At 37.8% G+C, this 23,794-nt stretch overlaps 1 protein-coding gene across 1 annotated transcript in view; it reads left to right on the plus strand.

The window, feature by feature from the left end:
* KIF13A (kinesin family member 13A) overlaps positions 1-23,794 on the plus strand; it is a 102,326-nt gene that overhangs the window by 63,543 nt on the left and 14,989 nt on the right. Inside the window, exons 12-29 of the mRNA XM_062498781.1 lie at positions 765-875; positions 1,902-2,036; positions 3,217-3,347; positions 5,117-5,203; positions 5,310-5,476; positions 6,431-6,553; positions 10,490-10,700; positions 15,247-15,409; positions 16,053-16,193; positions 17,837-17,986; positions 18,135-18,299; positions 18,837-19,010; positions 19,545-19,696; positions 19,812-19,944; positions 20,035-20,181; positions 21,141-21,179; positions 22,467-22,566; positions 22,656-22,782. Coding sequence (XP_062354765.1) covers positions 765-875; positions 1,902-2,036; positions 3,217-3,347; positions 5,117-5,203; positions 5,310-5,476; positions 6,431-6,553; positions 10,490-10,700; positions 15,247-15,409; positions 16,053-16,193; positions 17,837-17,986; positions 18,135-18,299; positions 18,837-19,010; positions 19,545-19,696; positions 19,812-19,944; positions 20,035-20,181; positions 21,141-21,179; positions 22,467-22,566; positions 22,656-22,782 — 2,456 coding nt within the window. The remainder of the gene's footprint in view (positions 1-764; positions 876-1,901; positions 2,037-3,216; positions 3,348-5,116; positions 5,204-5,309; positions 5,477-6,430; positions 6,554-10,489; positions 10,701-15,246; positions 15,410-16,052; positions 16,194-17,836; positions 17,987-18,134; positions 18,300-18,836; positions 19,011-19,544; positions 19,697-19,811; positions 19,945-20,034; positions 20,182-21,140; positions 21,180-22,466; positions 22,567-22,655; positions 22,783-23,794) is intronic.

A 23,794-nucleotide genomic window follows, 5' to 3' on the forward strand; every position in this document is an offset into this window, starting at 1 on the left:
TTTTTTCGTAAATAAAAACTTTTTCTAAGCACTTATTTTATCTTGGAAAATATTATTGCATGTTGTTAATTATGTTGGCAGGCTGCAACTGAGCACAATCAGTAGGAAGGTGTCCAAAGTCTTACTAATTATTTTGTTAAGTATTTTCTCTTCTACCTTCTGTTAAAAGCAGTTATATGGGGTAATAGGCCAGCCTGTTCAATTGTTACTTGGCCCTGGACATATTCAAGCCCTTTGTTTCCTGTTGTGAAATGAGAAGGCTGTTTTAGCTCCAGAACATGCCTTCCTTTGAAGGTAATCAACAGGGTCAGTCTGAAAGCTTTAATGCAACTCTAAGAACACTTAAAAAGCCAAGATAGAATGGAAGGCTAAATGTCTAGAGGAATTTGTGTTTAAAACTACTGTTGGAAGGAAGACATTGCACTTGAACTTCAGACAGCTAGGAATTAAAGTTTTTAAATACTCACATATTTTTATACAGACAGTGAAATTTGAGTAGCCAGGCCCAGAGGTTTTTGTTCTTTCTATTAGCTCGGGAACTATGTCAATCTTCAGCTATTTCAGATCTGGAGCCAGCAAAGATTGTTTCTGTCCTCCTTTGCAAGTTTCCTATTTCTTCAACTTCTACCTTGAAAAACCTGGGGACATAGTAGAAATCTATACTTGTTGCATTTGATTTTTTTTGCTGTGTTCAGTTTCCTTGAGCAAGCAGATGTCCCAGTGGTAAGAGTAGCTGAGGGTTTTTGCTAATTTCTACCTTTTAGGCCATGAAGGCACCAGAACTGAAGGAAAAATTGGAAGAATCAGAAAAGCTAATAAAAGAGCTGACAGTCACCTGGGAAGAAAAGCTAAGGAAAACAGAAGAAATTGCACAGGTACTTCCAAAAGTTTTAGGAGGAAAGCCTGATACTCATACAGTACTAGTCAGCTGAACTTCATGAGCTTTAGTGAACAATGCTGTTTTCCCACCATCTATTTGAAATGTCTCTGCATTTTTGTCTTTTCCCCTTGTTTCTGATTTTTGGGTGGGTTTGTTTGTTTGATGGTGGTTTTTTAAAGTCTGTATTTTATTAGTGTAAATCCAGTGGTGTCATGATAGCATTGATAAAAGCCAGTATTTGATTTTAAAATAAGACATCAAAATATGTTTGGGCAGCTCATTTATTTGTAAGACCACAGTGGGACCATGGACATGTTTCCCTTGAAGTGACTGAGAAAGTGAAGAATTACAAAAGGATCAGAATTGTGGGTGGTATTTGTTGCTTTTGCTTTTAGTGATTTCTAACCAGAAAAGGAAAATGTGTACATGTACTCACTAGTGTTTGTCTGGTGTACTTTTCCCTCATTTATTCCATCCATAGCTTGAAGAACAAGTGGTGTTGGTTTCCCTTTCTAGTCCTAATGTTCCAGAAGCATGTTTTGGTACAACCACTGTTTAAATAATTTTTTTGTTTTAAAAAAGTGCTTTAGCTGAATTAATAATAAAACTGCAAAAGAATAGGCCTAAACTGTGGCATTCTATTTTCTAAATCATCTTTGACTATGATTATCTTTGAAGTAATTGAAATGGAGTTTCATTTTTTACTAACAGAAAGACTCAAAGCCACATTGTATAACTTACAGGTAGGTTTCATTAACTCAATGGAGCTGTGTAGGTAAGTTTAATAAATTTAACAGGACTGCTAAAGTAAGCTCCATTTGGGGAGGCAAGTGTTTGAAGATTACATCTAACTTTTTATGGTTGGTGTGTAAAAAAAAAAATCTACTGACCTTATGTTACCTGACCAGTGTCTGGTGCTGATATATAGAATGCATAGTCAGCATGTGCATCTTCACCTTTAGTTGCTCTGTGCTTGTCCCTACATATTGCAGCAGGCAAGATTAACCTATTTTTGTTGCAGGAGAGGCAAAGACAGCTGGAGAGCATGGGAATCTCCCTTGAGTCTTCAGGTATCAAGGTTGGGGATGACAAGTGTTACCTGGTGAACCTGAATGCAGACCCTGCGCTCAATGAGCTTTTGGTTTACTATTTAAAGGTAAGGATGTGAACAAGATATTTACACAGAATGGAAGGACACTCACTTTGAATTTCTAGCTCTAATTTACTCAGAGGGGATGTAGATTTTTTTTTTTTTTGGTGCAGCAAAACAGAGTAGGCCTCCTCCTACTGTTTAGGCTTTTGTTCTCCCTTTGAGGTTCAGCTTTACTGTTTTCCTAATTGATCTCCTGATTGCCAACAGTGGGAGGAATGCTCAGTGTGGGCCAGTGTTGAGATCGATTGTAGCTTTTCCAGGCAAGATGTACCTGGCCAGTTGTCTTCTGGCCTGAGCTTCAAGCAGGAGCTTCATGTTAGATGCTTCTTTTTGTTAGGGAGATGGGGAATGCTTTAAGTATGTGAAGAGTTAATCATAAAGAGACCATGTTCAGTTGTAATCAGTAAGAATAACATAGTCTTCAATGACAAGGAACCTTATGAGAGAGGGGGTTAAGAAAAGTACTGTTGAAAAGTCACAGAAATGTATTTTCCCAGTGTCATTATCTTTCATACCATTCTGTTTAGCATTTCCCATGCCAGAGTGAAGAAGAATCAAATACAAACCTAGTAGGTTTGTAGGGAAATGTAAGCTGCTTGTCAATAATATATGAAAGACTGTTTTGTCTATTTTTATATATTTTTATAGCTACTCTTCTGTTTTGGTAGCTGAAGGAGGTCTTCTGTATTTGAACAGTAGCAAATAAAACACAACCTCTCAAACACTAACAAAATTAATTATTTCAGCAGAACTTAAAATGTGTCCTGGAATTATATAGAGAATAGTATGTTTAGTTGAGTTGCTGTATAGCTATTTTCTGAAAAGCAGAAAACTGCACCTTCTTTTACTATCCATGCTGTTCTCTTAATTATGCCTGTATGACATGGCTGGTTTTCTTCTGGTTTCTGTCTTTAATGTGTTTATGCAGGCATAGTATGAGAATACTTTTAAATCTGAATTTGTGTGTCAACTGCTTTATTTTGCTTTAGCTAAAACTGTATGGAGATAAGTTCAGGGCAGAACAACAGTTTGTGTGTGACTGTTGCAGTCTTCAGATCTGCTGTGGCACCATTTGTGCTTGACAGACATACAAACTGTGCAGTCCCAGCACTTCAGCTAATATTTTCTTAGTTATATCAACAGTGGTAGTTTGCTTGTCTCTTAATAACAGCTTGTTTTCTAGGATCACACAAGAGTTGGTGCAGATACTTCTCAGGATATACAGCTCTTTGGTATAGGAATCCAACCAGAGCACTGTGAGATTGATATTGCTTTAGATGGAGAAGTTACACTCACACCAAAAGAAAACGCAAGGTAAGGAAGATCAGCAGCACTTTTCATTGAAATGGAAATTTTCTTTGACAGAACATGACTTTCATGCATTTTTGTTTTATACAGACAAAAGAAGTATGTTTTCAATACAGTTGACTTAAACAGATACTTAGAGGGAAATTCAGCAATTAAGACTAAGATTTCCCTGCACGTGTGAACACCCACCCACCCACTCTGCAGGGCAACAGGCCTGTGGTTTGGCTTGGAATAAATAATCTAAATAAATAAGTGGTTTGGCTTGGAATAAGTAATCTAAAGAAGGTATTTGGTAGGAGTGAGGGGCCGTTGGCTGGCTGTATCTTGGGTAGCAACAAGATCCCTGAGATGCTGCTGGCTGTCCTGCCCTGTGTGATGGGATAGTAGCCTGTGTCTTGATGGCAGAGAATAAATGGTGCCTCGTGAGCAGTTCCTGTTATGAAATTCAATATTTTGTGAGGAAGAGGTGCTTTAAAGATCTGAATTATTTTCTAAATCCTTAATTACTGTTGTGTCTCGTTAATATGCAGTGTAAAATCACACTTCACCTTTTGTTTCTACTTCTGTGTTTTAGTCATTTTTCATTCCAGGACCTCTGTGGCTCCATGGGTGGAATTGTAAATGTCTTTGTCACTTGATCTCCACTAGCATGTGATAAAGCAGTACCGTTGTCCTAGTTAATAGTCATGCTGCTTATCTGAAATTTGAGTATCTGAATAATTAGTATTATAAATAATAGATCAGTGTCAGAATGAGAAACTAATGTTTGAGAGACACATAAAAAATCTGATTTCTTTCATTCTTCCTTTAGTAAAGGGCACTTGTATTTTTCTTCTGCAGCCTACAGTACAAAATTTCAAACAGATGGGATTCAGGCTTGTGGTGATAGAATTACCATACTGGAAATCAGTAATTTTGACTGGCAGGAACAAGGGCACATGTCAGTGGAAAAAAGATATTTTGTTTTACTCAGGGCTGATCTGCAATGCTTAAGTAACTGTTCTTAAGATACTAGTATCAACAGAAAGTTAGCTACCAGAATTTCACTGAAAAAATTTAAAGATCTGATTTAAAATTAAATGCTTACATGTTTGTATTGACTTACATGAGAGAAACAGCTGAAATGAGAACGTTGCATCTGAAAAGGCCTTTTTCATTTTGCTGAAGGTTTTTCCCCTTTCAAATAAAATGCTCTGCTGCGTGACTCACACATGCAAAAGTTCAACAGCTCAATTTTTCCCATTTTGTGATTGAAACTTAAATACAAAGAAACCTACAAAGAAGTACAGCAGTATACCAGATGTTCACAAAAATAGACCCTTGTTAATAATAGAGACTCCATTTGTTGAAAGAATAAAACTTGGATCTAAGAATCTTTTCTTATGCTTGAATACTGAATATGTAAACAGCATGTTTTACAACTCAGTGTTGACTAAGTTGTATCTTGGAGAGCTCTATCAGTAGGATTTACATACATTTAAGTTTGGAGTTTATAAGAAACAGACACTGACCCAGTTTGAGAAAACAGGCATTTAAAGCAAACTTTGCAACCAAAACCAATTCTATCTATATGTTTACTGAAGAGTTATATCAGCCAAAGGCAGAGAGGAAAGGTGCTAATTCTGACAATACAAATCAGACCAGTAACTTTTCCATTGATCCTTTCATGAGAACCTAGTTCATTTGTTACCATGTTAGAAATGACTGTCAGTAGATGGAAGGTCTTCAATCGTTTATTTTCAGGATTTCATTGGAGTTGTACTTTTTTCTTTCAGATCCTGTGTAAATGGTGTGCTGGTATGTTCTGCCACTCAGTTATGGCATGGAGATAGAATATTATGGGGAAACAACCACTTTTTTAGGTAATAGTTGATATTTATATTCCACCCACTTTACATTCATCCTATTTTTTTGCTTTCATTGTTCCAGATAATTGTTTTTATAAACTGAATTTCCATTTTTACTCAGAATCAATTTACCAAAGAGGAAACGTCGAGATTGGCTGAAAGACCTTGAGAAAGAAACTTCCTTAGGAGAGCATGATCTGGATGCAGCTAGTGAAGCTTCTTCAGAACCAGACTACAACTATGAGTTTGCACAAATGGAAGTTATTATGAAGACACTGAATAGTAATGGTAAGGCAACTGCCAGATATGTTCTTTTGGATTGTCTAACAAATTCAGCCTGGAATTCAGTTTCTGGGTAAAACAAGCAATACACTTGTTCCAGGGGCCTTTGGAGGATTTTCAGGACAAGATATTTTACAGAAACAATGTTAAGTGTGTATCAATATTAAGTGTGTGTGTGTGTATATATGTATTTAAATAAATATGTGCACCTAGGTTTAAATACACCCACAAATTAGTAGTTGATTTATGCCCTGACACAATTTTATCTGTACCTCTGCTCTCTTTTATAGTGCAGCTGAGTTGTTACCATATGCCTGTCAAATTATGGTCCAAGTTTACTAAGTTCTCGTTTCTGCGAGTTACTGTAGAAAAAAGGGGTGCACCCTATAGGCTCAGTTTTTCTATAAAGTGTTACTGACACCATTTTAACTTTATTAAAAAAACACTGACATGATAACAAACCAATAGGCAAATGCCAGCTTGTTTTTCAACATTTGATCACTCTCAGTGTTTCATTTAATCTCTGTTAAAACAAACTGTGATGCATTTTTGGAACCACAAAATATATAATATAGATAGAATTATGGCATGGTGTATATAAAACAATATGGCTTTTTCATGATTTCCAGAAGGCAGGTCATAATTCATGTGATACAATAGAGTATAAAGAAATGCTGGAAAAATTGGTAAACTAATGAATGCTTTATATAGGTGTTTTAATTCACGAAAATGAGAGAGGCAAATACATTGGTGTTTGGTCCCTGACCAAGAAGACACAGTAGCTGGTGTTTCATTGCTTTCTATTCTCCTTTCTTCATATTTCACAATATTTCCATTGTTTGTTGTGGTTTGCATGTTGAAATACAGAATTTACTTTTTATTTCAGATCAGGTCACTTAAATTGCCATGAAATTGCTGTTTGATAACAGAAATATATTCATTATGGTTCACTCATGCCAGGAGATGAATTCCAGATGAATCTGCCATCCTGGTGGTCTTCAGTGTTGTCATCCCTTGTGAAGATTCTGTTGCCCATTTTAAGGCCTCAAGCCATCCCATATCTGTGCCAAAACTGGGACAAAGGTTTTGAACTCAGTTGGCTTGTGCATGAGGCTGCTGGAAAAGTCTGAAAGCATTAATTGATGCTTGATCTGCTTGTTACTAACTGGAGATTTGACTGAAGTGTATCAGTCTATAATGAGTCAGTGTTCTTTGAACAGGGGTGGCATTTTTTGGTTTTCATGTGTTGTTATCCAGCTGATTGAAATGATTATTCACATTCCAAGTGTCTTTACATTTTAATTCGGTAAGCTTTTCTGATTGTGGTCCAGGCCAGTTTTTGTTTTGGTTGGTTGCTTTCTGTGTCTTGGTCAAGAACAGTTCAGACCTTGCTGTTCCCTAAAGCTCTTTCTTCCCTACTGCAGAACAAATGTTTGTAGTCATACACATCACAGTTTCAGAAGGGTCATATCCCAATTTCTGCTGCTTCTGCTCACTTCCACATAGGTGTTGCTTAACTAAATTGGAGTAGTTAGTGGTAGTAAAGTGCTGACAAAACAAGTGACTGTGAGGATCACAGCCAGGTCTTTTGGTTTGAATTTAGATGAACAGAACCTAGCAGCGCTTTCTCAATGGTGTAGCTAAAGTAGCTTTTTTCTGACAGGCTTCCGGTTTGTTGTGTGAGAAGTAAAGTGCTTTGTTACAGTACTATTTTTTTATTTTTCCTTAAAATGAAAAATAAATATGGATAAGGAAGAAGAAATAACTAAATGACTGAAGACTGTTAATTCTATTATTATGCAAATTCTCTGGAGAAGTCCTAAGAGAGGAATGAAGAAGTATTTAAAAATTTTATTAGATAATTATTTTATAATTTTATACAACCCAAAGCAAGAGGTTTTGGTTTTTGTATTCCCCCTTCCCCATGGATTTGTTTGAGAGCTATAATCCTCTTTAAATAAATATCCTGGCTTCTCCAGGGTGCAAACACATTTGTTTTTATGGCATGTAACTAGTAAAACAGTGTCACAGACTCCATACAGCTCCAAAGAAGCTCTGAGGAAAATGTGTAACTTTGAAAACTGCTGTAAAGAAAACATCCAGATTCTTTCTTCCTTCAGCATGTTAGCTTTCTTTGTGGGATTCTGTCAGATCAGCTTTGTACTACTAATTTGTGATGCTGGTCAAACACAGAATGCATGAAAGGAGTTTATTTTATTCTTGTATACTGTGCAGTGGTTAAGTAAACAATATGATTAGGTTAGGCAGTTTCTCATTTTAGCAAACAAAACTGTTACAGCTCAGGGAGAGGATTTTCATAAAACTTAGCAAAGCAGCCTGTCTCATAACCCTCTTCTAGCTTGCTTAGACAAATATACTTGCAAGAAATCTTAGGGAATTTATTCAGCATCAGTGTGACTGGATTAACAGATTCCAGATGTGAATTAGGTGACATTGTAGCAAGGTAATAAATGCTGCTCATCCTAAGAAGAAAATGCATCTTTATGTTCAGTGTTAGTAGTCTATGGTTTTGCAGAGGATTAACTGCATATTAATATGTTTTCAGGGTCATTGAACTCTTATCGTATAAATATGTGAAGGATTGGGACTTGGAACTTCTACCACTGTGTATTTGCCAGGCACTGGGTAGAATCTTCCTTAATTTATTTAAATTTGCATGAGGAATCCAAAATTGTAGAACACGGTGTTTAAATTGAATTTAGACACTGTTGTAATTCTCTTAAATTGTGAAAAAACCTTGACCATTTATTTCTTCAAATTCTACCTAGATAGTTTATAACTCACCCCATATTTTACTTTTTTCCTGTGACAGACTTAGGGTTTTCTTAGTAAACTCTTTCAAAAGCTAAATTAAAAAGTTTTCTAAAACTGTGAATTTACCTTTTGTATTACAAGACAAGCTTAATCTACCTTTTTTCTTTTTTTTTTCCCAAGTAGTGCAGGATTATGTTGTTATTGGAAAGTTTTATACTAGATTCTTGCATCTTGTTCCAAGTATTTATCATGGTGTAATTTGATCCTGTGGTGGTAAATCCTGGTGGCTGAAAAGATCACTTTTATTAAAGAAATCTGCTTCTCAAATTCATAGCTGTTCTTTGAGCAGTTTAGGCAAGTCTCATCTTAATAAGTCAGCCTTAGATTAATTTCCTGTGTTTGCAAACACAGTGGAGGGGTTTTAATTTCTTCCATGTCTCTTCTCTATCATCTGCATAATGATTTACTCAAACATTCTTATATATAACTAAAATTGGTTTGGGGAATTATGCAGCAAAGCCCATATATTTTAAGGTAGTTCTGGTATTATCTGGAGGAGTTAGGAGGATAAAGATGGAGCAGATGAACATTAACGACTTGGTTGGTAGTCCAGAATTTTAGAACATGGTTCAGGCAGGAACCATGTTTCACTGTCTGTTTAAAAGCTAATAATAGCTAACTTGTTTCTGAGAATGTCATGTACTAAAAAGTATTATTTCTAGTTATTTTAAGACACTTTTATGCATCACTAGTTTGCTATTTGGTTGCTATTTATACTGACTGATTTTTAACTTTGTGCTTTATAATTACCATTGTGGTGGTATTTATGATGCCTTTGTGTGAAGCCAGTGATTTCTTCCATGAATAAGGCCAGGGCCACAGAAGCAACTTGCAAAAGTGTTTGCAAAAAGCAAAGGGAAGATGGTTTATAACTAAATCACACAGATGTGTTTTTTGGTTTTGTGGGGGTTTTTTGGGTGGCACACACCTCTAGTTCCAATATGGGACAGTGTAATTAAATCTAGGGTTTTTGTTCTCCCTCCTTGTCAACAGATTGGCATCCTTAAAAGTTGCAGCAGCTCTTTTTATGTTTTGTTTTGTTTAATAATGAAATGGAAGAAGTATCACAAACAGTTATTTTAAAGTTGAAGTTTTTTGCATTTGAAAATCCTGGCATGTCCCAGAGTTGCAGTATTGCTTCCCCTAACAGTCCACTGCTTCAGCTTTGGAGCTCCTCTCCCTTCCTCTTATGGTGTACAGAATCAGCAATCTGTTGAGTGGTGTGCTGTCACTCAGTCATCTAGATTGGTCCTTTTGCAAAACAGCTTCTTTTTTTTTTTTTTTTTTCTGTATTTGAGCTTTTAGAAAGATGTGTGCATGAACCAGATATCTATACTGGTACTGTATACATGTATATATATGGTACTGTACAGTCTACTGGAGTCAAGTCTAGTACATAGAGTTTACTCTATTAAATGGCTCTTTCAGAGGCACAGGCTGGCCATGGACCTAACCCCAGGAACAGACAGAGTAATGTTTCATTAATTTAAATGCACTTCAGATTTATCCTTAGCTGATTGACACAAGCAGTTTTTTCAGGATAGAATATCCAAAGGGATATTTGTTCTGTGTTGATACTGAGATGAAATGTGGTTTATAAAGCTAAATGCAGAAGGTCCCCCCAGGACATATTTTGTCTGCCTCAGTGCTGTGCAGCACATTACTGCAGTGTGATGTGTGACCAGTCAGATCATTTGTTTGTCTCAGTTTTTATCTGCAGCTCTCCAATGTGTTTCATTCTCTGCCAAAATAGAGAAAGTACATTGCTTTTTACTTCCTTAAGCGGTTTCCTCCTCTGGTTAATATCATCTTCCTTTGTGTTTTGCTTTGTTTTCTTACTAATTTGTTTCCTTTTCTTTCCATTTTTTTTCCCTACTGAGATTCTGGAATAAATTACAACTACACAACACTTAAACGTGCAGTAGACAAGGATCTTAAGCATTTTGCCTTCTGCATGCCATTTTTTTTTTTCAATTTTGATTATTTTTTTTTTTAAGTTTGGATTTATGTATTTAATGCAATGATTTGGCTGTTTCTTGGGGTGCAATTTGTGTTTGCAGACTCTGGGGTCTGTTGATTGTTTGCTGTTATCAATTAAATAGCGGGTGTCCTGTAATGGTGAAATGGCATTTTCTCATGTTTTCTGGGGATTTTTTAATTTTTTTTTCTTTCCCTTCTTTTTAGACCCAGTACAAAATGTGGTCCAGATCTTGGAGAAGCAGTACTTGGAGGAGAAGCGGAGCGCTCTGGAGGAGCAGCGGGTGATGTACGAGCGCGAGCTGGAGCTGCTGCGGCAGCAGCTCTCCCCAGAAAGGCAGCACCAGCACGGCAGCGACAGGCTCTCCTACACTGCTCAGGCTGCACAGCAGAAAGTGAATCTCTGGACAGAGGAGAGGTGAGAATGCTGGAGTTAAACTAATTAGTAAGAGCTGCAAAGGGTGAAAGATTGGGCTTGAACCTGCCATCCAAAACCAATAACGCTTTTTGTGGAGTCGATGTGCAGAACAAGGTCTGCGCTTCCACCAAAGTGTTAGCATTTTGTTTAGGGCTGAGTTCTGATGTTTAACGTGTGCAAGATTTAACTCGCAAAAGACATAAAAATTCAGCTTTTTTTGAGCAGTATTGTAGGTCAGTTTTCTGTGGATTTTTTCTTGTAAATTTTTTATTAACTTGGAAATGGCTTATGAAATGTTTGGTTTAGCAATTGTTGTTTTTGTTCTTGAAAGAATAGTGCAGAAAGGTAAACTTCTCGAGTAAGACTAAGGAGTCCAGTGAGGAGTATTGTGTTTTGCAAGTATACAATGAAGGCAGTAATATTTTGAAATCAAAAAACCATAAAAAATATGGAGAATGGGGATCCATATATGTTGTACATATGCGTTTCTAAATGTAAGCCCAGCTTTGGAAGAGAATTGCCTTGGTTGAGCTGCTTAGGAAGTTAAAGTCTTGCCATGACATGAACTGGCCTCTTTGCAAAGCAATTGCAGGCACCTGAATGCAGCCTTGGTGAAAGACCATCATGAGGTTTGTGGGAACAGTTAAAATGCAGTCTAGGAAGATGTGAGCAGAGTGTTTGCATTCTGACAATGGAAGAAGCTTGTTCTTGGTGTCATTGAGGAGAGAAGCATGCCAGCTCCATGGAGAGAAGTTCAAGGGGCAGCAACCAAGATGATTAAAGTTTTCTGAATACCAGTGAGTATTCTGTCATAGAGCTAATTCAGCAGGAAGAACGCCTGGATGTTCTAACAGGTTTCTTGTAAATTTATTTCATCTGTTTCTTTTAAAGAGAAACTTCCTTATTCACTCAGTATTTTTTCGTGTATGTAGTGAGTTTGAGTGCTCTTTTTTATCTAATTCTTTTTGCTTTATTCTTCACCACTGAAAAACCAAATCCATTTACAAGAGGGATCTAAACCAAGATAGTCAAGATTGTTTTTCAGCTTTCAATTGAGAGTGTTAGAAATAGAGCAGATCTTGGTTTAGTTTTATGCAAGATTTTGTTATGTAATTTCTGCTCAGTTTAGCCTGGGAAAAAAACCTAAACAAATAGCTAACTGTTGACTAGCGATGACTAGAATGTTTTTCATGGCAAATGTATGGAGTAGTAGTTCTATGATTCAACATTAATTAAAATAATTGCCCCCGTAAAAGCTAAAAACAGAATCATTGGGAACTGAATGTAAAATGTCGCAGAGTCATGGTTGGGATTTGCAGACTCTTTTAGAGCTGCACAAGGAGTGTGGAGTGAGAAATGTGTTAGTTCTATTCAGAACTGCTTTGAGCACAGCAAGGCCATCAAGAAATCATTGATAATGCACTGCAGTAGCAGAGAACAGAATTGGGCTTACTGGCAGGGGAGGCAGTACCTCTAACAAGATGCAGCAGAAGGGAAAAGGAAGTAGCAAAAAACTTGCCTGTCCTTGAGAGCTGAAAAGAGGAAATGGTAATTAATTTGCTTAAAATTAATCACCATAACCATGTAATCACAAAAAAGAGAATCTGGAGTGTTATCAAGGCTAAGTGTTCTGTCAGCTTTCACTTCTCAGTAGTTGTTAGATGTTTCTGAGGAGGAGCTGTGCTTTGAATAAGAAGTTTTGCCTGTGAATTTCATGGGTGAATGCTTTACTCTGTATAACTGTTGAGCTGCTTGAAGCCTGTACTTTGCTGCATTGTAAAAAAGAGGAGAATGGATTTTCTTTGGAGCAATCCATGGGGTGTCTGATAATGTTTTGGTGGCAATGCCATTGAATGAGCAGTTTTCTGTAAGAATTCATTATCAGTTTGCTGTCTTCCAGAAGATCCTCTTAGGTACACTTTTATTTATTTGTAGTTCTAGAAGAGGTTTTGGCTGCTGAAAAAAGTTGGGGGGGAAATGAATTATCATAAATAAGGAACAAGAAAAGAAATCTTTTAGTGGTTTCTGCTGTAAAAGCATGGCAACATGTTGCTGAGAGGATGCTTACCAGCCATCTGGCCAGAAGGCAAGAAATCCTGGGAAGAATGGGAAGACTGGATGTGAAAAATGTGCAGAAGTTCCAAGAGTCTGGTTTGCAGGGGATTTGATTGGTGCAGTTTTAGCTGTCTCTCTGTTGCTGTTGCAAATGAAGCTGAGCTCTACTGGATCAGCCAGAAAAATTAATTTGATACGTATCAGATGTGGGCATGTAGCTGTATCTGTCAGATCAGCTGGAACACATTGCACAGAGGTTATTCCCACTTTCTGCTGACTGTGGAAGGACAGATGATACCTGGCCTGGTGTTAAATCCTATTGGCATAAAGTTAACCCATTATAACTTTTGACAATTTTTTTTTGTTGGGGTGATGGTGTACTGGACATGGGGTTTAGTGCAGCCTATCTTGTATCTGGCATTGGGAATCCCAGAGACTTGCAATACCTCATGAGTTTTTTCTCCTTGTCTGGCTTAAATCACTGTTTCAGGATTTCATGTTCAATGAGTATTTGCTCCAGTTAATACCCTAGTGCAGCTTGCCATATGTTTCATGTAGTAAGAATTAAGAAATCCTATCTGAATGTGTTTTGGTTAGTTTTTGTTGTTTTTTTGTTTGTTTGTTTGTTTTTGATTTTGTTTTTTTTTTTGCTTAACTTTCTGGAAGGGTTCTGGCACAGCTGTATCCGGAAAAACACAACTGTTCTAAGAACTGCCCATAATAATTGGTTGAACTATTTGTAAGTCTGCCTTACAGTTGTAAACCATTTCTTTCTCAAGAATCTAGCCAAGATTGGTGTGGGAGCCTCCCAAAAAGCTTTCCAGATGCTGGTGTCCCAGATTAAGGAAGTGACTGGCTGTAGATGGATCCAATGGCTCTTGCAGCACTTCCATACAGATAAAAGCTGCCTTCTGTTTCCCAAGTTAGGCAGTAGTCTTGCAGTGGCTGTAGGTGTAGTGCACAGTATCAAATACTGTCTTGTGAATAATTTTTGACTACCTTAATTTGCTGCGTGAATCCAGAATTATAGCTTTCTGTGGAATGTGCCACTTGCATGGTCTGGAATTGCTTATTTAATTTTGTTAGCCTGGATAACAGAAGCAAGAGGCAGAGGGAAAGGAATTTTCCATCTAATGCTGGGAGGAGATATGGAGGAAGTTACTAAAAATCCACTGATAGCAGCAGCAGTTTAAGACCCAATAAAACCCACCACTGTTGCAAACCAAGGCTGGGTAGGGGACAGAGAGAAAGCTGCATGTTTTAGCATGTTGAAGGCACTGAAATTCAGGGCTGCTTGCTAACACTGCTGGTTGTTTGCCACTTTGGTTGTATCAGGGGACTGTCAGAGTGCAGTTTGAATTAGTCATTCCTTGGGATTTTTTGGAAAATGATAACCACTCAAGTAGAATTCTGTTGGTGACTCAGAGGTATGTTAGCAGCAGGTAAACTTTGCCTGTATTCATAGGAAGGCCCTTGTTCCTCCTACAGTTGTGTATAATTTATGTATAATTTGTGTTTTGTGGAAATCAGAAGTGTATGTGCTCAACATGTACCATATTTCAGTAGGACTTTGCATAGAAAGGCTAAAGAAGATCATATAGGGACGAGCTGATGACTGAAATATCCCAAGTTTGATCTTGAGTTTTATAAAGGTGAGGAGATAGTAAGCCCTGTTGAGATTACAAAGAAAGACAGAATGAACTTTGCTCAGAGGATAATCATGACCATTTTAAAAGGTAACTTCAAGATGAGAATGCCAGGTAAAGGCATATCTTAGTACACAGGTGTACATATAGTATGTGTCATAGCAGGTTTGCCTGGTGTTGTGTTAGAGTAGATTTGCTCAGACAGGCCTGAGGAACCTTTTTGGAATTTGTCCAGAAACTGAGTGCACAGGCTTTAACCTGTGCTCATTCATCTGTTAATTAAAAGATACCTTGGGTAAATAGGATTTAAGATTTTTTTATTTATATTTTTAAAATATGTATGCTTGAGTAAGTGGTTGGGAGGTTTGCGGTCACTGCAAAGCCCTTGGAGTGATGCAAAGCTGTGGCCTGCAGTGAATGCTGCTTCTAATATTATGGTCTGAGGAAGAGCAGGTTTTATCAAGATGAAGTCTCACATGTTGGGACTGGTAGATTCTGTGATCAGGATTCCAGATTAAAGACAAAGACAGCTGCAGTTATTTCATTTCTTGAAAATTCAAAATGTCCTCAGGGCTTTAAACAAATCATCACTGTACCAGCTCCCGAATTACTGTGACCTTTTATTTGGGCATCACCATACTAGACGTGCCTCAACAGTAATTTGTTTAATATATGATCACTGCTTTTCCCTCAATAAAATTGTGTGAGTGTTTTGTGTTCACTGACACTGTGCTACTCAGCATTTCCTCTTGCTTCAGAAAAGTCTTTGTTAGAACCTCTATTTGCAGCTTCCAATAATAGAAATAGGTTTCTGTGTATTTTTCATGTTACCTACTGCACCACAGGGATGAATTGTTTCGACAGAGCCTGGCTAAACTTCGAGAGCAAATAGTAAAGGCAAATACTCTGGTGAGAGAAGCAAACTTCTTAGCAGAAGAAATGAGTAAGCTAACAGATTATCAAGTGACACTTCAGATCCCTGCTGAAAACCTCAGTGCCAACAAAAAGGTAATGATAACAGAGTGCTGGAAAACATACCTTTGTGGCTAAATTTTGTAGACTTTTATAAGATCCATCCAACTTGAGCCAATAAAATGTTACTTTTGGTAGATTGTGCATAGGCAAAATAAAAGTACTACCTGATTGATATACTGAAAGTAAGTAATTAAGTAAAAATGGCAACAGAACATTAAGTATGGCTCTTGCTGTTTTCAAGTGTGTGGTTTCCATATGTGCATTGCAGATTATGAACAGACATTTGTGTTCTGTTGCTGCAGAACCTGCATTTTAGTTATGTCTGCAGAAATTAAAGGGTTTTGTTACAGTTTCCTACGATTTTGTGTCTTAAAGGGTTTTACAGTGCTGCTGTAAATATAATAGCAATTAGGACAATATGCTTGTCCTAAGGGTGTTGATTGAGTGTGTTAATGCTCCTGTGGGAATGGTCATTGTTTGAGAAGGATAAAGAGATCTGGATCCTCAGAAATGTGTATAGGCAGTGCCATGTCTGAGGACAGAAGCAGTATAATTGGCATGCAGAGAGATGCTGCATGTTCTGTATTTTATTCCTTTCTAGGAATGCAGTTTGAGTGAAGGATTAAACTACTTATGTGGACCTTTCCTGCACTTACCGTTTTTTCTTCTGATTTAGAGGGGTGCAATAGTAAGTGAGCCTGCAATTCAAGTGAGAAGAAAAGGAAAAGGTACTCAAGTGTGGACTATTGAGAAACTAGAGAACAAATTGATTGACATGAGAGACCTCTATCAAGAATGGAAGGAAAAAATTCCTGAGGTAATTTATATATCTTCAAAATGGATCAAAGATTGAGTTTTTCTTTAAACCCCTTTTAATGTGTTGTAGAGAGCAAGTGCAATGACTTTGTATATGAAAGGTTAGGGTACTATGTTTTATTTTTAAAAACCAAAACAAACTAAAACACAGAGCAAAAACAGTATGACTAATACTAAATATTCAAAATGCCCAAGCATAGTAAAACACAGATATGTCGGCTCTTACTTGTGTTCTCAGATGTTAAGTGTGCTGAGGTCAGATATAGTTGTGCTGAGGTAGTGACTCACAATGCCACTTAGAGCATATGTTTACCTGGCATGCAGATGACCACCGGGTCTGAATGGAAGCAGCAAACTGCATTAGAAATAACATCGTTAAACTGCAGTCATTGTCAAAACTATCAAGGATGTTAAGCACAGAATTACACTAAAGGCACAGAACATACTAGAGGGATAAAACTTGATTTTAAACTATGAAATATTCTTTAATTTCATTTATATATTACCCAGGCTTAAAGCAGTGAAGAAATCAATTAAAGATACTTAGTCTACATCAGTATTTTCATCAGTGCCAAGTGGTATTTTGTGAGAATTTAAGTAGCACATTAGTCTTGGCAGATAAGCATGAGATTGGTCAAAAACTTGCTTGTTTGCTGGAAAGAGATGTGATATTTTGTATTCCAGAAGACATCATGTAAGTATCCAGGTAGAAGTGCATAGGAAATATATCTTACTGTCTTGTGGCTGTTAGGAAGCACCTAAATTACTTGTATCAAGAATCATTCTTAAATATGTTTGAACAACTCTTGTGCCTTTGTTACATGCTTTGGACGGGACAATGGGAATCTCTAAAATCATAACACAGGGGAGGTCAAGCACTTCATCTGTGCCCATTGAAGACAACGATGATTTTGCTGCTGACTTTAGTAAGAACTGATAGCACATATTTGAATACATTGTCTGCCTGAGCCAGGATCATTCTTTCCATGACCTATGTCGTCCATAATGCATGTGTTCTATGTGCTACATAGAAACATGTAGGTCAAATGCATGTGTTGAAGACAAAAGAGGAGAAGAAGGGAAGGAACTAACAAATTCACTGAGGAGTGCATATCGTGCTGGGAATCTGCATGAATTCTTTGTGGTTGTATGGGGAATGCTGCAGGTGTGATCTCAGCTCTGTGGGAGTCATAAGAACACTTGTTGCCTTAAGTAGGAGTCATCCTGCACCTTCCCTTTGCCCTTTTAGTGGTAGCCAGCAGCCAGACCAGCACGACCTGAGGATGGTTTGACCTCTCGTTTAAGAAGTATAAACAGAGCAGAAAAGGTGAAACATCTTGAAATCAATGGCTACTGTGATTGCTCATGGTAAAGTCTGCTTTGCCTTGGCATTGCTAAAATATGCAGTTCATCATATTATTATATCCCTTAATTAAGAAAAGACTGTATAATATCTCATCTCTAAGATTTCATTTCAAATTTGTAATATTATTCTAGTCTCTTTCTGCCTGTGTAACAGGAAGGAACAAAGATGGATAGTTGAAGTCATTTTTGTGCCATGATCTTTTAATACTATGCGGTTATTTGATCTCCTGTTCTCACACTAGTGGTTTTTTGACATCTCTTTCATTATCTCTGAAACAGATAAAGAAGCTGATTGGCAAGAGAGGAGATCCTTTCTACGAAGCGCAGGAGAACCACAACTTGATTGGCGTCGCCAACGTGTTTCTGGAGTGCCTTTTCTACGACATGAAGCTGCAGTACGCCGTGCCCATCATCAGCCAGCAAGGCGAGGTAGGGCTGGGCTGGGCACGCTGAGCGCTCCCACGGGACTCTTGGTGCTCCTTATGCACCAGGGGTTTAGTAAGCAAACGGTGCCTGCTGTCTTGTTGCCCAGTGAATAAATGTTCTTCAAGTACGTGCTCTGTGTAATTGCCTTCAGGTGGCAGGGCGGCTGCATGTTGAAGTCATGCGTGTCACTGGGTCTGTCCCAGAACGTGTGGTAGAAGGAGATGACTCGTCCGAGAACTCCAGTGAGAGTGGGAGTCTGGAAGTCATGGATAGCAATGGAGAAATCATCCACAGAGCGAAAAAGCTCTCCTGCAGGGTGAGTGAGAGCACCTGATGAAGTTTACGGTTTCACGCCTCTGTAACTAAGTACTCGATCTGATGTAAAGTGCTAAGCTATGTAGACTATTCCTTGTTGAGAAGTCTCTGAAAGAACTTCTCCTTTTTCAGCTCAGAGTAGGCCAGTCAGTGGTTAATTTGTGTTAGTTTCTAGTAGGTGTACATCTGCACCATAAATGCTGGTGTTACAAGGACAATCCTTTACAGACAGAAAGGGGGAACAGGTTTTTCTATCTCCTGTAGTGTGATCCTCTAATGTAGTATCTATGAGTGGTGTATGGATTAAATTTCTTCTGTGATGAAGCATTTAATTCTCCACTCGAGTTTATCAGCTTCCTCAAACAAAAGCATGTATGCTTATATCATTTACATCTATGTTTCTGTATATGCAAAATCAGATTTCCTAAATGGAAACATCCTTACTGTCCTTTAAAACTTCTTCTTGGCTGTTGGTCTTCAATTTGCAGTTGAAGAAGAAACGGTCATATTCATGACAACATTTGTTTTGTGTCCTCAGGTAAAAATAAAAGAAGCAACTGGACTGCCACCTAATCTCTCCAACTTTGTCTTTTGTCAATACACGTTTTGGGATCAATGCCAGTCAACAGTAGCAGCACCAGTGGTAGATCCAGATGTGCCTTCATCTCAGAGCAAAGATGCTCATTTTACAGTGATCTTCTCTCACTGTAAGGTAAGTATTTTAATTATGAAATAATGTTCAGGAAGATCATAGATTTGAGAGAAACTGTTTTAGAGTCTGAGCCTTGCTTTGCTGGTGGAAGAAGGAGGGAGTCAAGTCATACAACTAATGACTTTTAACTATGCTTAAGAATGCCATAATGTTTCACTTCATCACTTCTTAAAAATATAGCAAAAGGAAGAGATATTTTGATTAGTGATCTTTTAAATGCCGATGTTATCTTTAATGTGTGAAGAAAGCTATAGTTTATATAATGACATCTGATTATATACTTGTTTGGTAAGGTCAGTGGATTAAAAGAGATCATTTGAGCTGGGACATCACTTAGTGAAATGTGGTATGCAAGAGCATGTATTGCTGAGATTATGAGGTTTTACAGCTTCCATGTCCAGAGTCGAGCTTTGTGATGCAAACTCTATGGTTTTATCAGGCAGGAAGTTAGTTGTTTGGTGTGTCCTTACAAGCAAGTTGTGAAGATACAATTATTTAATATGGTTGAATGTGATTTATTTTTCTCATTGCCAGGACTACGTGGTGAATGTCACAGAGGAGTTTTTGGAGTTCATTTCAGAAGGAGCTCTTGCTATTGAGGTGTGGGGTCACAGGTGTACTGGCAATGGCAGCTCTGTTTGGGAAGTTGATTCTCTTCATGCAAAAACTAGGACACTGAGAGACAGGTACAAACAAATGACAAATGAATGCTTCCATCAACTTTCTAAAAGTATTTTAATACCTGTGGTGCGCAGAGGCACTTTGAGACAACCATGAGTTATTATGGGCATGTATTTTTAGATGGAATGAAGTGACTCGAAGAATAGAAATGTGGATTTCCATACAAGAATTGAATGAGATGGGTGAATACACTGCGGTTGAACTCCATCAGGCAAAAGATGTAAACACTGGGGGAATTTTCCAGCTCAGGCAGGTATGTATCTTTTCCTTGTCATCTTATTCATGCTAAAATTGATTTTCTAATTTTATTCTTAGTTTCTCTCTCTCTCAATTTCCTGCTTAGGGTCATTCTCGCAGAGTTCAGGTGACGGTGAAACCCGTGCAGCATTCGGGAACGTTGCCTCTCATGGTAGAAGCAATTCTTTCAGTGTCTGTAGGTGGGGTGACTGCCAGATCAACCAAACTGCAAAGGGGCTTGGACAGCTACCAGGTAAGGCAGTTAATTTCTCAATTTGCTGTGGTTTTGCTGTCCTAGACCCAGCCCAACATAATTCTAAAAGAGACCTTAGCACACTGGCGCATGATTTGTAGTTTTACATATGCTTGTGGTTAATTCATATAATATGAGCCTGTGGTGCTAAACCTGCTTCTTTATTTTTGCTTATAACTCAGTGTATGACTGATAAAAGTACTGAGTGTGGTGGAACAGAGGGAATATGGAAATCATTTCTACCTTTGTGTGTAGAGGTAATTAATACTAGATTGCTAGCACTATTTCACCTTCCAGGGATGGTGAAAGTTGAGGCGGGGAAAAGCAAAATAAAAAATAAGAAATTTAGTAGAGAAAATGTAGTGAGATACTACTGAGCTTTTTGAAAGGCACCAAGTTGTTATTCGATAAGAATCAAAACCAGTTATCACTGAATGTGAGGGAGCTATTCCACATAGCTGAGGAAATCCTTAAGGAGCATAAATTACTTCAGCTGATACTGGACAAATTCATAGTGGAAATAAAACATGACTTTAACAGTGATGGCAAAGCAAGTGGAATGGGCCACCCACAGAAGCAGGGTGCCTTTTTTCAGAAGGTTTGCCTTCAGTTCCACAAATAATTCTAATTTTGGATACGGATGAAACTGTAAAACTTGAGATTAGTGATCTGCTTGCTCCATCGTTTTTTCTGGCACTGGGTTCTGTGGAGTTTTTAATGATTTTACTTTTTTTAATAAACATATTCACTAATACTTAAATCATGGCTGACCTTCTACAGTCTAATGAAAAAAAGATCTTTCTACCTATTAGTAAAACCAGTTGAGTGTTGTGATTTTACCATTTTACAAGTTTGTGGTAGAAATGTTGACATTCATGTTTCGGATTATTTCTGTGAATTTCTATCGAGTGAAATGCATGGGGTTTTGTGTTTTTACAAAATGTATTTTCTCCTACCAGAAGGAGGAGGATGATGGTGGTGATATGGATAGTTACCAGGTATTGCTGCTGTTGCTGTCAATCCTGCGGCATGGGGCACAGCTAATGCTAATGGCCAGCAACTCTCAAATGAACAAGCAAAAGCGGCTTTGACATACACATGTGCTGTGCATTTTAGAGGCTACCTGGGCTATGAAACACTGCTATTTCAGTTTACCTTGTGACTTTATTCTCTTACAATGTCCTCTCTTCTCTAGTACTCTGCAGTCAGCTCTCCTAACTGGCTACATGAATTGCTATGGGAATTAAAGCTTTGAAACTTTAATTTAGAATGAAAGCTGTTTCCGATTAATATCACAGGGGAAAGAACTAGCAGCTTCAGGCATCTTTTCCAGGCAAATTATGCAGCATAGGATATTTTGTTTGTTTTCTAAAGAGAGTATCATAACCTTTTACATTGTGCAGTTTTCTGAAATGCTTGAGAGAGAGAGAGAGAGTGGAGGATGTGAATGGGGGGTAGATACAGAGGCTACAGTGGAGCAATTTTCTTTTATCTGCACAAAACCCAACCTTGAACCTGTTTTTCTGTGTGATAAGTCACAATTTAGACAGTGTACCAGAAGACTCATTTTAAAAGGTGACAAAGAGCAGAAGAGAAAATCTCCCCCAAAGTAAAATAAATTTCAGATTTCTACATAGAATACTTTTTTCTAATAGGCAGTCCTACAGAAGTAAAAACAGTTAGGTGAGAATGCTGACATCCCTTAAGATGATGTGTTAAGCTTCCTAGCAATCTCAAAATTACAATTTAAGGTACTAACTTCTTGCGGGCTGTTTATGCGCTTCCTGACATATCACAGAGAAGAACCAGCCAAATTTTCCTGTGATACCACAAAGCATGATTGCATGATGGGTTTTGTTTGCATGAGAAATCTTTTAATTACACTGATAGCAGCTGCTAGCAATGGAATTTCGTGCAGGTTTGAGGGTGTACTGACCTGTCTAATCTTCAGGAGAACTCATGATCAACTGATGATACTGGGTTTTCCTCTTCCATATGCTGTTCAAAAATTTGATTGCCACTTCTGTGAGTAATTAAATGGTGTGTAATCTGTTCAGCAGCAGAGGCAGTCACTTTTTTCTTTTCTCCTGTTGAAATCTGAGACTTGAAAGCAAATAAACTCCCTTCATAGGTGAAGTACTTAATCAGTGTGCATGTCATTCAGGGGAGAAAAGTTTTCTGCATTGTGCAAGCCATTTAATATCAATTCTAATTAAATTACCACAAAATTCACTGCCTCAGTCACCCACGTAGTCCAGTGACTGTCTTCTCTATTTCCATGTTAGGAAGAAGATTTGAACTGTGTACGAGAAAGGTGGTCTGATGCATTAATAAAACGTAAAGAATACTTAGATGAGCAGATCAAAAAGATCAGCAACAAACAAGGTTTGCAGCTTGAAGTCTGTCATAATCACTTTATGCCCTATACCAGAAAAAGGGTATCTCATCTGTAATCCTAATCTCTTCCACTCTAGACAAGTCTGAGGATGACATAGAACGAGAAGCCCGGCTGGTGGAACAGTGGGTAGGGCTGACAGAAGAGAGGAATGCGGTGTTTGTTCCAGCACCAGGCAGCGGAATTCCTGGTGCCCCCGCAAATTGGTATGTTCAGAAAAGCCACTGGAGTTGCCAACTTTTTGTACATGAACTGTGCATGCTGCAAGGTACAAATCTAAGGATGTTTTGGAGCTTCCTGTGTTCTCCTGTCATACAAATATAAACTGCATTCAGCTGACAAAAAGTTTAGAAGGTCAGGTCCTGAATGTAAGAAAGATTTGCTTAGCTAAGATACTACATAAAGTAGCTTTGAAATAGCTTTCAAGGTTTGAAAATCACCTTTGAATATAATACAGTGTTTTGCAATTTTAAACAATTGAGAAAATTATCCAGTAGTTTGAGTCCTTTCAGAAAAGGAGTCATTGAAAGTTGAATGGTAGAACACATGATAATGTCATTAATAAAGGGTAGAGAGGGGGAAACTCTTCAAAAGATGTGTTTCATCTGAATTTGTAATATATTTATCTGTAGTTTAATTTAAATTTGTGTGTTAACCAAGATCTTTGGAGATGACATGCAAAATGAGGAGTGCAACATGTTAGGTTTGTGAAAGCATGGACAAGAAATACTCCTGTAATCAAGTGTATACTAATGTCTCCAATAGTATTCAGAGAATAATGTAGCAATACTCTTATTTACTTGCCATTTTTCCCTTTACTCACCCAAAGTGTGTTGTGGACCGATAGCTAAAAGTGTGTTTATGGATATAAAGACTGCCAGTAGTTACATATCTAGTTAGTTGGAGGATTGCTGACCTTATATATGAGATGACTACAACCAGTTAACTTCATAAGGAACAGAACATTATGCTTAAAACTCACAGCAACTGCCACATGCTGTGTGGTGTGAATTGAGTTTTGTCAATGCTCGAGATTTAGCTCTGTGTGCAGATAAACAAAATGCTGTCTGTGCCACACAGGCATTCAGAGTATCCATCAAAATGTTGACAGCTTTAGCCATTGGTTGCAGTTATTGAACATTGCATGGAGATTTGTTTGCCCAAATTCACTTAGGTGTGAATTTGCCACCTTTGTTGCCAGCAGTTTGTTTTGTTTCA

This window comes from Cinclus cinclus, chromosome 1 (assembly GCF_963662255.1).
Source record: "Cinclus cinclus chromosome 1, bCinCin1.1, whole genome shotgun sequence".
In the NCBI taxonomy this organism is placed as follows: domain Eukaryota; kingdom Metazoa; phylum Chordata; class Aves; order Passeriformes; family Cinclidae; genus Cinclus; species Cinclus cinclus.